General features: G+C 42.2%; 1 protein-coding gene and 1 long non-coding RNA gene across 2 annotated transcripts in view; one reads left to right on the top strand and one right to left on the bottom strand.

The window, feature by feature from the left end:
* The window catches only part of LOC138957395 (uncharacterized), a 4,362-nt gene extending 2,395 nt beyond the window's left edge, over positions 1-1,967 (bottom strand). The window contains exons 1-2 of the long non-coding RNA XR_011453016.1: positions 1,746-1,967; positions 1,469-1,568 (exon numbers count right to left, since the gene is read on the bottom strand). This is a non-coding gene — a long non-coding RNA (uncharacterized lncRNA). The remainder of the gene's footprint in view (positions 1-1,468; positions 1,569-1,745) is intronic.
* A 2,882-nt stretch (positions 1,968-4,849) lies between these two features.
* Positions 4,850-7,669, top strand: LOC138957402 (uncharacterized). Its single transcript, XM_070328521.1, has 3 exons — positions 4,850-4,857; positions 5,544-5,742; positions 6,299-7,669. Exons 1-3 carry the CDS (start codon positions 4,850-4,852, stop codon positions 7,349-7,351), a joined length of 1,260 nt encoding a protein of 419 aa, XP_070184622.1. The 3' UTR covers positions 7,352-7,669.
* Positions 7,670-14,465: the final 6,796 nt, after the last annotated feature.

The following is a 14,465-nucleotide window of genomic DNA, read 5'->3' as shown; positions in this document are numbered from 1 at the left end:
GTCAGCGTTTTCAAAATAACACTCTTCTTGGGGGGGGGGGGGTGTTCATTTGATTGTTTATTTGTTTACAAGTTCACAATAGAATCTTCATAATGTCATCAGTAGTGGTTTTGTGGAAAAGTTAAATACCCCATACTCATGTTTCAGTCGTTATGTTGGACATAAGCACGTTAAACCCTATTCTAATTGTTATTTCTGATATGAGCTATCCTTGATTTTACAGACAAAATCCCTTTGAAATTGAAATTAAGCCAAGAGCTAAAGAGTCTTAGAAGGTCTTGGAATTAGTGTTTGCCTAAATACTGTGTTTGGTAGTCTTTTCAGGCCGTGATATTCTCCAACGGAAAGTGTGTTTGTTTATGTTATGGCAAGCGTTTTAGCCCTGTATATGGCTCCGAATGTGCATGCGTTTGCTAGACTGTAGGTTTGACTTCCTCAATCCAACGGTCTTAACCTGTTTTGGCGAATGGGTATTTATGAGGACTAAATAAAATATGATGACGAACGGAAGTCAGGACTCCTGACACAGGAGAACTGGGTGAAGCAAATTTTCTCGCTGATTCCAATTTTTTTTAAATAAATTGGCATATTTTCGGAGCAGTTTTGAGCAAATCATTGTGAGTGTTTCAACATTTAAGTACAGCAAATGTCCCTTGAACCTGTTTAGGTCAAATTAAATCGTCAGAAAACGTCCCAAAATGGCGCCTTATGTGTTCTAACTTTAATGATCACAGAATCCTTTTCGTCAATTTTATCATTATCCCACAGGGTTTATGCAAGAAAATGGACAGCGGCGATTAATGTACAGTTAAATGAGTGATCAATAGATGCCTGTCATTTCGTTTATGCTTTATTAGCATCTCCAAAAATTATATATTACTCCTGTGAGTACACAAATCTTTGAATTATTGTGGCTTACTTTTCAACGTATAATTTTAACCAAAAAAATCCCAAAGAGGAGGACGTTCTTTATGAAATGTTTGTTTTGTGCTAATAAAAAAAAACTATCGACCCCTGCTGTCAACGAAAACTGTCGACCCCTGCAGTCGACGTGAGGCAACTATGAATATATACATAATTATAGATGTCTGATTTTATGATTATATACCTTAATCGTACCTTTTTTAGTGGAGCGATATGAAGATTCAAATGAATACTAAGACGGAGCTCAGATACACTATATGAGATAGGGACTGAAATCAAACGCCCATTACAAGCAATGTTCTTCTTGTGTAAACAGTGTGGTTACAATAATTATCAGATCTGCAGAGGTTTTTTTTAATGGATTAAGACCGTCCCTCCACTTGAATAGATACCAGAACCCAACTGCCTGGCTGTTATCTGTGCGAGGGTGGAATTCTTGAATGTATCAATTTCCAGAGTCAGCGCTGATATAAGTTACACAATTAATTCATCAAAAAAAGTTCTAACCCCGCACAGACGATGACCAGGTGGGTGTTAGTGTTACCTAATGTACACGTTGAAGAATGGTCTTATCCCGTTCAAACGCTGGACAAGTCTGACAAGCTGAGCTGAACCATCCAAGCAAACAGGACTGTACCTTTATCCTGTAACGAAAGTAAACTGCAGGACTAACTATGCCGCTCAAAATATTAAATGACTTAGACACCCACTCTTTGTATCATTCTCAAAATGCATTCTACACTAATCATTTTATAGATTTCTACTCCGGCCTGATTAGGGTCAACATATAAATGAGTGGCTTCGAGCCTTATTTGTCTTACCTATTGTTTTCATGTGTCGATTGTCCTCCTGGTCAGTACATCAGATCCAGACACTCGACCTGCCTGTGATTCACTGTGGGAGCGAGGCTGATATAAATAGTTTACATTAATTTCACAATTTCTATGTTTAGTCATGCAACGTCATGGTCAAAACGTGCACGCACTCACCTACCCAAGGACGAATAAGAGTACACACACACACACACACACACACACACACACACACACACACACACTCACACACACACACACACACACACACATACACACACAATACACACACACACACATATGCACGATCGTACAAATCTTCAAACACACAAAGTTAACGACACGAACGCATGCAAGCATGCTTTCACACACACACACACACACACACACACACACACACACACACACACACACACACACACACACACACACGCACACACTCACAAATAAAATAAAGAATTCTTAGTTATTATACGAAATTACAAGAGTCACAGTTGGAGACTTTTAACTCCGAAATATAAAATAGTTCTCAAGTTAAGCTGAAAATGATGCAGGCAAACATGAAAGTACCAACAATATCCAGAACAAAACAATCTAATGTATACAATTGCTGGACATTGAATAAACAATTTGATATCACGAGACATGAATGATATCAAAATAGCTGCAAATAGAACAAGACATTCGATACACCATGGAAACATTCACTGGAATATGACAGTACAAAAGAAGGGGAACGTTTTTCTTTTGTAATGAAATAATCCAGGAGTAATCGAATTGCAAAACGGGTAACAACATGAACAAACAAAGGCACAATTCAGTACAAAAAGAAGCCCTGTAAAATGTAAACATTACATGTTAGACTAGAACAATCCACAGGAACTTCAAAGGGTTTAATAATTATTATACACATATATAATTATGCAATGGGATCATTGTTTTAATTAGCATCTAAAAACATCGTGCAGAGTAATTGTGCTTCACTTCAAACATCAACGTAAATTGCAAACATGTTAATTAAGTTTCATACTGAAAGCTCTGTGTTTAACAGAGTAGCGTTCTTTGTTGAAGCTGCTAGTATTATTAAATGCACTAAGTTTTTGTACAATCAACTAACCTGGCAGCCGGAAGAATTATTCTCAGAGTGTGTATTGTTTTGTTGCTATGTTGTAGATGTTATTCTAAAATGTCCTGAATTACTTCTTTTCTCCTCATTGTTCAATTTTGTACATGTGCCTGTCAATTACGTATTCGTTTAATATGCTTACTATAGAATGTGTTGTTATGCCATGGTTGTATGTCGTGAAGAACTAGTCAGCAAACAGCACACACTAATTTTGAACATTTTTAATTGAAGTCTGGATCATCAAGTAAACAAAGTTCTTGTTTCAATTGTTCGCATGTCTTTTTGAAACACCATTACCTATAAACTCTAACATATTAGTCGTCAATGTTTTTTTCCTAAGCAATACGCAAGAAGTTAGCACCGTGTTTTGATTGATATGTGAATACGAATGTTGATGCAACGATTTTATAAGACCATGCAACATTAAAAGACTCAACGTTTCTGACTCTTTGATTAACTATATTTTACCTCCTGATCCTTCAACTTTTGTCACACTTAAAAACATGCACAGTTTTAATCAATTTCATTGAACAATGAAATCATCTTGGTGCGTTCCCAACTTTGTGATAAACCGGTTATGACGTCATCAAAAAGATTAATCTAAATAATGGGGAACACTTTTTTGGGGATAGTTCCTGACAGTCTGTATTAAAACATTTACTCAAACCTTGATTAAAGTGTCAGTTTAGAGGAACGATAAATTGTTTTTAAACTGAAGGTGAGGCGATGGTATTTAGGACTGGACAAGGATGGTGAGGAAGGGGGAAGGAATGGAGATAGCGGATGTGGGCGGGGCCTAGAAGTAAGGAGGGAGGGGGGAGGGTGTTGTAGTGGAGGTTTTGGCGCCAAACTTTCTGGCAAGGGAGTGCCAGATACACGCTCTTGCATTAGCGGCAAAGCAGCGGCAGCAGCAGCAGCAGCATTGAAGTGCGCGCGTCGGAAATTGAACATTATTTGGTGATCATGTCCGAAATAGAACAATGGTGTAAGGAGTCAAACCTTCCTTCAGCGGTGACCAGCGTCCTCGTCAAAGAGGGGTTCGATTCGTTGGCGGCCCTCAAATGTGTCGAGCCGGAGGATTTGGACTCCCTGAGTGCCAACATAAAAAGGGGGCATCTTGCCCTGCTTCGGGCAGGGATTAAAACCCTGCAAGCAAAAGATGGGGGAGGCCCCATGAGCAACGACACCGCCAGAGGTGCCAGTGGTTTGGCGGAATTGTTGGGGCGACTCAACATGGACGGTTCGCCAGTGACGCCGGCAAGACCCAAAGGTGAGGGATTAAAAATCATCGATTTTGTTTCATCCTCGTTGGCTGTGGAGGAGGAGGTGTCTCTTGGCGGAGGGGTGACAATCAAGTTACCCAATACAAAGCCGAAGTTAGATCGGGTGTCACCCTCCGCCTGGATTGTGGCAAATGCCAGAATCATGGCCACACTCCTGTCCCGGGATAAAGACTTTGATGTAGCGGCCTATCTACGCTACACAGAGATGGTGGGGGAGTTAGGCTGCCGTTTCACCTGGCAGTCTGTGCTCATCTTCGACGACGAATATCGACAGCGTCAGGCGGCCGACAAATTGTCCTGGGGGACCGAAGCACCACACCTGGCGACAGTTGTGCTTCGGGAGCGGGCTACGCCAACCATCAAGGAGTCTGGCGGCAACGGCGGAGCCAGTGGCGCGCACCGACAGCGACCGACAGGACCCGGGGGCAAAGAGGTGTGCCTGCAGTACAACAAGGGGTCATGCGCCTATGGTCCACGTTGTATCTACGAGCACGCGTGCAGCAGCTGCGGTAAGGACCATCCCACAACCCAGCACTCAGCGAACCCTGGCAGCCACCCCCTGATATAGGATCCTGCACAGCAAATTGTCTCTACGGCCAAGGTAGGCCCCAACCACTCTAGTCCTTATGCAGCACAGAACCCTGACAATTGTAACTTTCTCTGTGGTAGTTCTTCCATTAGCGCAAAACTTCATATTTGGCAAAATGAGCTGGTAGATGATAGCGATAAGACCTTTTTGTTGGATGGCATAGAACACGGTTTTCGCATTATTGCAAGAGGCAGTGTAGTAACACCAGTAGAACATAAGAACCACAAATCAGCGATACAGCATAAAGTAGCAGTAGAGCAGGAACTCATAGATCAGATAAATAAAGGAAACTACGTTATTGCTTCAAAGAAGCCTACCATAGTTAGTGCCTTGGCAGCTATACCAAAAAACGATAAAGAAATCAGACTCATTCACGATGGCAGCAGACCTTATGGACAAGCAATGAACGATTACTCAATACCGGAAAGTGTTAAATTTCAAACATTAAGAGATGCCTGTAAATTAGCAAAGAGCGGATATTGGTGCGCTAAAGTTGATCTTCAAGCAGCATACAGATCTGTGTGTATCCACCCAGAGAACTATCAGGTAACTGGACTCAAATGGGTTTTTGGTGATGACAAAACACCTACTTATCTTTTTGACAGCAGACTGCCGTTTGGCAGTAACGTAGGTCCCGCTCATTTCCATAGGATTTCACAGGCTGTGAGACGGTGTATGATTAGACGAGGAATGAGTGGAGTAGTGGCCTATATTGATGATTTTTTGTTAGCAACAGAAACAAAAGAAGAGTGTGAAAAAATGCGTTTTACCTTGATTAGATTACTCAGAGAATTAGGATTTAACATCAGTTGGAAGAAAGTGGTGGGGCCTACCCAGCGCATCACCTTCCTGGGGGTGGACATTGACACCCAGGCCTGCACACTGTCGTTGGGCAACGACAAGATACAACAGCTACGACAGAAGCTACAGCAGTTTCAGCGGAAACAACGCGCAAGCAAGCAGCAGCTACAGAGCCTCGCAGGCTCTCTCAACTGGGCGTCATGTGTGGTTCGGGGAGGCAGATTTTTTCTCCGTCGCATACTTGACGCACAAAAACCTTTGCAGCAGCAAAAGCACAAAACTAGACTTACAAAAGCCTTTCATGAAGACTTGCAATGGTGGTTGGCTTTTCTTACAGTGTTCAATGGTACCGTGTATTTTCATCAACATGCTACGCAGCATGTGTATGTCGATGCGTGCAATACAGCAGCAGGAGCCTTTTACCAAAGTGACTGGGTTTATACTTGTTTTGAAAAGGACATTCCCGCAGCAAAAAACCTGCACATAAATTTCAAGGAAATCATTGCAGTCGTGAAAGCAGTTGAACGCTGGTCGCACTTGTGGGCAGGAAAAAGCGTGGTTTTCCACACTGATAGTACTGTTGCTAAAGGTGTCATAAACAAAGGACGATCGACGAACACTTACGTTAATTGTCTGTTACGAAAAATGGCGTGGGAATGTGCGAAGACAAATTGTAATATTTCTGCGGTGCATGTGGCAGGATCGGTTAATATTATGGCTGACAGTATATCACGCCTCCACGAAGGGAAGTTGGACCAATTAGTGGACTTGTTATCATGGTACCACCACGGACGCAGACCCGCAATCTTTTGGGAAGATCATATGTCAAGTGCGACGCTTGCCTTTCTTGGTTGCAGGTGCGGCTACGGCTAGTCTGGGTGCGGAACTGAAGAGAGAGGTGGCAGGTTATCGCGCCCTGAACTTTGCGGACAGTACCAAAAAGACTTACCAGACTCACTTAAATTCCTACCTACAGTTCTGTGACTCTATGAACATTCTTCCGGTGCCAGCGTCAGAGCAAACTGTGGCACTGTATGCTGCGTTCCTTGCGAGGCGCATCAAACCAGCGTCGGTGAAACAGTACCTCAACATAATTCGCATTCTTCATTTGGAATGTGGCGAACAGCACCCATATAGAGACTCTTGGTATGTCAAAACCACCCTGAAGGGAATTGACAAATGCCTGGGGTGTCCTCCTACGAGAAAGACGCCGATTACTCCTGAAGTGCTACTATCAATTCGCAAAGAACTAAACTTTTTGTATGCTGAAGACTGTGTGTTTTGGGCGACTTGTTTGGTTCTTTTCTTTGGACTGTTGAGGAAGTCAAACCTCTTTCAAGACGATGGCACTTTTGACCCGACAAAACAGCTGACTAGAGACAGCTTCCTTATGACCGAACATGACTGTGTTACAATTGTGGTGACGTGGAGTAAAACGATCCAACGCAAAGAAAAAACACTAGCTATCAGATTACCTGTGTTATTGGATCATCCTCTGTGCCCCGTTACTGCGGTAACTGCAATGTTTCGGATCTTGGGCGCGGCACCCTGGAAGTCCCAAGCCTTTCCACTCAAAGGTTCCAAATTTAATAAACGCTTGCGTCTTGTTACTGCAGCTGCTGCGGGGAATTTTAGTAGTCACAGTTTTAGAAGGGGTGGCGCAACGTGGGCTATGTCTTGCGGAGTCCCGGGGGAAATTGTTAAACTCATGGGAGACTGGGCAAGCACCTGTTACTTAAGGTACTTAGACCAAATACCAAATAATATTGTAGACAAGTACAGATCTCTTTTCTCCGATAAATTACCTAAACACTGATTACCGATTCTCGTCTATTGGGCAAAGGAAGGGCTTCCTTGGTTGGGAGAAGTCCACAGACAACTGTATTGTTGATGTCCGTTAAGTGATATCAAATGTATGTATGTGTCTGTTGACCTGTATGAAAAAGAGGAAAGTAAATGGCCCCCCTGGTTTTGCCCAATGTACGAGACTCGTGAACAGTCGTTATCTTTGGAATGTCTGCGAGAGAATGGAGGGAGAGTCACTGAGTACATCTCTGGGGTGAGAGTCTGTGTGTGGCCGTAGTGTGATTGTGTGTGGATAGGGAGTGGCCCACAAGGGCGGAGGGGGGAAGATGAGGGGAGGTGAGGGGGGGGGGGGGGGGTGCGTCAAGGAGCGGAAGTTTAAGTGTCAGTTTAGAGGAACGATAAATTGTTTTTAAACTGAAGGTGAGGCGATGGTATTTAGGACTGGACAAGGATGGTGAGGAAGGGGGAAGGAATGGAGATAGCGGATGTGGGCGGGGCCTAGAAGTAAGGAGGGAGGGGGGAGGGTGTTGTAGTGGAGGTTTTGGCGCCAAACTTTCTGGCAAGGGAGTGCCAGAGGATACACGCTCTTGCATTAGCGGCAAAGCAGCGGCAGCAGCAGCAGCAGCATTGAAGTGCGCGCGTTGGAAATTGAACATTATTTGTCCCACCAACCAACCCCTATCCACCCCCATGGCAATTTGCTGGATTTCGTCCTATGTCGATAAAGACTTCTACTATGCCTTATCAAATGCATGATGTTTGCTTCTTATCACCTGATCATATTTCCATCGTACGTTTCCGTCGTTGGACGTATGTGTATTCTTTCACTTCATTAAAAAAGGGGGGCTTATGTGTTTTCGTTAAATAACATGTTGTAATTGATTGAATTCTGTGTTGATTTGTTACCGATGTTAGTCAAGGAGCGGAAGTTTAAATAACCGACCTACCGTACCGTACCGACCTTCTTTCGTTTAACCAGGTCATTGGAAACAAACATTTAATGTTTTGGAACTTAAGGTTATCCAGTTTACTTGTTTGATTATGTGCTTTCATGTTAATGTTGAAGATGAAGCACAATCATTCTGCATGAAAGTTGCACTTACCTCTGAAATGGTGGTCGACACAGGGCTCAGCAAAGCTGCGTGTTGTGAATCTAAACTTACCTTTGCTGGGTTTCTGCCTAAAATTCACTCTACATGCATGTGTTTTGATAATTATAGTCAAGTGGTGCGTGACTGGTGGCCAGATTTATTGGTGTATGTCATTGTACTGTACACTCACACACACTTCAAGCCAGTGTATTTCTGTATCAGCAAAAGTGGATTAAACAAGAAGTAGGCAACCATGCACCATTACATCCAGTCGACGCACGATAATACAATCAACCATTGGGACTTCCACAAAAGCCGACGTTACTCAAAATAGAATGAGTCATTCTGGAAAATCGTTTATCAGAGGTACTCGATAATAATACAATCCTTTGATAACTTCGATCTTCAATACATCACTCAAACTTTTAGAATTAATTTAAATGAATACAATGCAAGAAATACGAGTTCAGAAAAAAACTAAAAAATTAAAAACAAATGTTTCAAAATATTCTTGCCAACTAAGCGTATCGAACTCGTGACCGCCGGGTCTGTGGGCGAGCACACTACCACTGTAAATAGAATGTTTGAGTTCGAACGTTATATGTGAGTTCTCAATAAATATGAGGCTTATATCGCGCGTATTCCGTGGGTACAGTTCTAAGCGCAGGGATTTTTTATTTTTATTTTTTTTATTTTTTTTATGCAATTTATATCGCGCACATATTCAAGGCGCAGGGATTTATTTATGCCGTGTGAGATGGAATTTTTTTACACAATACATCACGCATTCACATCGGCCAGCAGATCGCAGCCATTTCGGCGCATATCCTACTTTTCACGGCCTATTATTCCAAGTCACACGGGTATTTTGGTGGACATTTTTATCTATGCCTATACAATTTTGCCAGGAAAGACCCTTTTGTCAATCGTGGGATCTTTAACGTGCACACCCCAATGTAGTGTACACGAAGGGACCTCGGTTTTTCGTCTCATCCGAAAAACTAGCACTTGAACCCACCACCTAGGTTAGGAAAGGGGGGAGAAAATTGCTAACGCCCTGACCCAGGGTCGAACTCGCAACCTCTCGCTTCCGAGCGCAAGTGCGTTACCACTCGTCCACCCAGTTCTTGAGCATGTGTCGACTCCTCGGTTTGCGAGTTTCTCTGTTCGTATTTGTGTACTGTACGTTCTGTCGATCTCACTCGAGGTAAATTAAGTTGATATATAACTGACCCTATGCGCCCGTTTACTTCGTATGAAAAGCAATGTTAAGTAGCGTTAATTTCAAGTGTGACTGACATTACGTTAAAGAACTACACTTAAAATTGCTATTACTTTTGTTTGCGCTAGAAAGACTGCTAACATTTACCAACTACTTCTTAGCTGTCTCACATAGCAAACTTCGTATGTTAGCAGTTGTGTCTATGGACAGAAACTAGTCCGTTTTAAGCAACAAACTTAGAGTTAACGCTGCCAAATTAGTTTAAAGGGGAAAAGGCGTAATGATTTTGTGGTTTGTGTGTTTTGACATGTGCAAGTTATCCAGAGAAGGAAAAGGTGCATGGCAAATAAAGCTGTTTTGAGTGCTCTAGCACGGTTAGTTTGTCAGAACAGGAGGTGGTCCATAAAAGGAGCCAGTCCATATTAGGGGCCAAAACGTGTGCCATGCGACGGCTAGGTTTTCGCGGTACAAACAGCTTATGTGCACAGAAACAAACGCACCGTCTTTGAAATGCTATGGCATCAATGAAACTATTTGTTCCCAGGACACCCAATACAGCTCTCTATGTAAAGGGTGTATTCGTATCAAAATATGCCCAATGTGTTCTTGAAAAATGCCGAAGTTACTTTTTAACAAACAGTTTGGACCAAAGCGTTTAGTTATGAGTGCATACACACACAGTTTCCGTCTTCGGTCTACTTTGTGTGTTTATCAAAGGGTAGTTATAACCTGAGCCAACATTATTGCGACATGATATGTACCACAACTAAAACATTCATGCTGGTGTCATTTCATTCGAACTTTCTATGCCATTAAAGGCATTTAACACACTGTTCGGACCAAGATTCCAATCACATAGGTCACGTGACCGCCGCACAAATAAGGATACCCTCAAAATCGATACAGACTGTCTAAAAATTATTGAGAATGTTTCCTCTGATTTCAAACAAGTTGTATATATGTTCCTTACACACAAACGTCACGGCATATTATCATACGTTATTTGTATTTTTGACGAAAACATGACATTTTACAAAGACCGAGACAAACAGAGTTCCTCCAAGACCGCACCAGCGGTCGAGGTGAACAATACCTGTCGATATCTTGGTCAAAAATACACATAACATTTATGTATTGATTGATTTTTGTTAGAATTTATTTTCTTTTTCTACGATTGAACGCACACAAACATGCTCTCTTTTGTTGTCTCCACTAGCCCCCTAAATATAAGTTTTTGTCGGACTCTGACGTCACATGGCTTCAAGAATGAAATACCAATGTTAAATTTATACACATTCCGTCAATGTAAAGTTTATTAAGTGCTCTATCTGAAAACCATGTTCCATTTGTTAATTATATTCCTTTGGCTTTACTAGACGACACTTATTGCCCTTGGTTGCAACATAAGGCTTACTGAAACAAACTTGTGATTTGTAGCAACTTCAAATGGAGCAATTACACACAAAAAAGAGGTTACAACTACGGCTTAAGACATCGTTCTCCGTGGGGATGCATACTTTTTTTATCCGATTTTGTGAAAACATGCGCGCCTGATACAAAACAAGAGCAAAGTGACCCCGATTTTCAACGAAATATGACCACGGATGACTATACTGTGCGTTGCGCCCTGACAAAACAAGGAAATTGAGTCGTTTGCCAGTGGATTGAGTATGTTCAGCAAGTGTTGCAGTATGCAAGATCATAATCTCAACTGAAATAAAAAGGTCAAAACGGAAGAAAATTCCACTATTTCGACAACTTTACTGTGTGCGAGTGCATACAAAGTGCCTTTTTTTCTCGTCCACTTTAAGCTTCAGAATCAGTATTTGTGCAAAACCATGGATTTAAAAGATAGTTCCCGTTGCGTTTTCTGTTATATTGTCAGCAATACCACCGCATATATACTGCCGGACCTGTCAGTTTGCATTTAAGACCAAATTCAAACTATCGTCCTCCAGTAGGGGTGTCACCAGTAAGAAGAAAATTGCATGCACATCCCTGGCAAAATGTAAACATAAAACTTTATTTCTAAGTCCTGATACAACTGCCTTGCTCATAGTATAAATTGTCTATACAAGTGAGCCGTATTACCTTTAGTGCAATAAGCCAAAATACATTAGAACGCTAAAATGTTAGCACAGTTCTCGGAAAGAAAAGGTTGTATTATCAAAGCACGGACAAAATTACATTCTCTACAATGTGTTGAGACTATATTCCTCTTATTGAAAATGAAAATGTCACAACAACAAGGTCATTTTGAGAAAATTGACTGGCAACTGGCACTGAAACTGCCACTACTGTGCTGGGGTATGGGAATGACAAGTCACGTGACTGACAATGTCAAGGAAGACAACATAACACTATTTCGAAGCGTGTTATGTTGCAAAAGTGCGACTTAAAGCAGTAGCTTACCAGCGTAGGCATTTTCCACTGGCCCGTTCCTCTCACATGCTTCACACATGACAACTGGCTTGAACTTGTGTGTGCAAGTGCGCATGTACCTACACACACACACACAAACACACACCCACACACAAACATACACACACACACACACACACACACACACGTGGAGACAGAGAGAGAGAGAGAGAGAGAGAGAGAGAGAGAGAGAGAGAGAGAGAGAGAGAGAGAGACGCAGAGAGGGAGAGAGAGATAGCAATAGACAGACAGACAGACAGACAGACAGACTAACCGACAGACTGACAGACAGACAGAAAGACAGATAGTCTCTTCAGCAACGACTGTGTTCAAAGGTAAAAGAAAGTGCACATCCAACCAATATATGATTTTGTTAGATTTATTGAAGCTTCTTTGCATACTACTGTTATTCTGTCTTTATATCATATAACTTATCAGTGCGTAGAGCACTTTTGGTCCTTCCCGTTGTGGTCTTTATAGACAGGTTCGACTGTACGCCAAACCATTGCTCCCCCGCCCCTCCCTCAGCTAGTGCAGGCCAACTTCATGATACTCCCAACCACCACTTTCCCGCCCTTCCCTCAGCTAGTGCAGGCCAACTTCATGATACTCCCAACCACAACTCCCCACCTCTCCCTCAGCTAGTGCGGGCCAACTTCATGATACACGTACTCCCAACTACAACTCCCCACCTCTCCCTCAGCTAGTGCAGGCCAACTTCATGATACACGTACTCCCAACCACCATTTCCCCGCCCCTCCCTCAGCTAGTGCAAGCCAACTTTATGATACACCCAACCACCATTTTCCCGCCCACCTCCCCCCCCCCCCCACCCCCTCAGCTAGTGCAGGCCAACTTCATGATACACGTACTCCCAACCACCACTTCCCCGTCCCACCCTTTGCTAATGCAGGCCAACTTCATGATACACCCAACCACCATTTTCCCGCCCCTCCCTCAGCTAAAGTAGGGCAACGTCATGATACATGTACTCCCAACCATCATTTCCCCGCCCCTCATCAAGCTCCAAGACACTCCCAACCCCTCCCTCAGCTAGTGCAGGCCAACTTCATGATACACCCAACCACAACTCCCCACCCCTCCCTCAGCTAGTGCATGGACATTTTAGCAAGTAGAATCCTTTTGTCTTCTTCACTTTTTGATTTAGAAAGTACGGTATACAAATATTTTTGAATTTACCTCGCAGACTGCGTATATTTAAGATAAAATTGCCATCTGCTACTGCTTGTATTTGTTCCGCAGACTTGATGACAAGTTGTACATTTGAGAACAGGATTGCTGAGCAGCCTTTGTAGCATGGCGAATGAATTAGTGTGCAGGCTGCAGTAAATCTATTTGAACGACTGTGTTTGAATAAGAAGGACATAATGTCACAGTTGATGAAACATCTACGGCATTGCTTGAAAGAGATGTGCACTTTCTTCTTGTGTTTGAGTAAACTGTCATTGTTCATCAAGAGGCGAGCAACAAAGACAAACCAAGGCAACGACAAACAGACGACTGAAGCTCACACAACGACAAGACACAACACAGAACCATCAACACCACCAACACAATTACTGAGGTGGAACTAGAAATAAACATAAAAAGCAGCATTTGCCATGTTTTACAATTCACGAATGTGTGCGTGTAAGCGCCAGGTTTTCACACGACAAGGAGACTGCATCAAGGCTTACACACAACAGGTCAAAAGGTACCACGCATACGTTTTAAAACGTGTATAAATAAATGTTATGTGAAAAATATGGCCCGTGTGTAGATACATTGTTGTGTACTCTTAAAGCTTAATGCTCAGTCGTATCATGAGTGGAAAAGTCGTGGATGCACTTTCCCCCAAGTTGTCCTGTTTTCCGCTTATGATCTCAGTCAAAAATGATTGAATTTGCTGAAAACCATTTTTAGGTATAACCAACTGATCTTTTGGAAATCTTCATACAATCATTTGTTTTAGTCTGAACTATAGAACAATGTTTTTAAAGTTGTAATTCATTAAAGTAAAGAGAAATTATGTCCGTTTTGTAATTTAAAGCATGTTTTTTTAAAGAATGGGTGGTGCAACACAAAAACAGTGTTTGCTAAAAACAGGGGACACGCAGATTGCAAAAAACACATTGCATGTCATTATTTAACGCCAAAAACAGAGCAAAAGACACGTTGAAACTGCATAACTGCACGAGGTGAAAGCGTAAATTGTGTCTCCCTATTTTGAGGAATTCCGGTTTCCCGCAAGAGTTACCTTGTCTTAGCTTGGTCTTATCTACTGTCTATTAATGTTCCTATATAGTTTAGAATTAAAATAAAATCAGGGACTTAGATGACTTGGGAATACTTCACATTTTCTGGCGGTAAGCCATTGTTTTTTGCCTTTT

This window comes from Littorina saxatilis, unplaced genomic scaffold (assembly GCF_037325665.1).
Source record: "Littorina saxatilis isolate snail1 unplaced genomic scaffold, US_GU_Lsax_2.0 scaffold_117, whole genome shotgun sequence".
Lineage (NCBI taxonomy): Eukaryota > Metazoa > Mollusca > Gastropoda > Littorinimorpha > Littorinidae > Littorina > Littorina saxatilis.
This window is presented reverse-complemented; position numbering and strand designations above follow the sequence as displayed.

What these genes read in the sequence shown, in the direction of transcription:
- LOC138957402 (XM_070328521.1), top strand. An exon ending in TCAACTGGGCGTCATGTGTG is followed by an intron (nt 5,743 to 6,298) that starts GTTCGGGGAGGC and finishes TGGACCAATTAG; the next exon opens with TGGACTTGTTATCATGGTAC.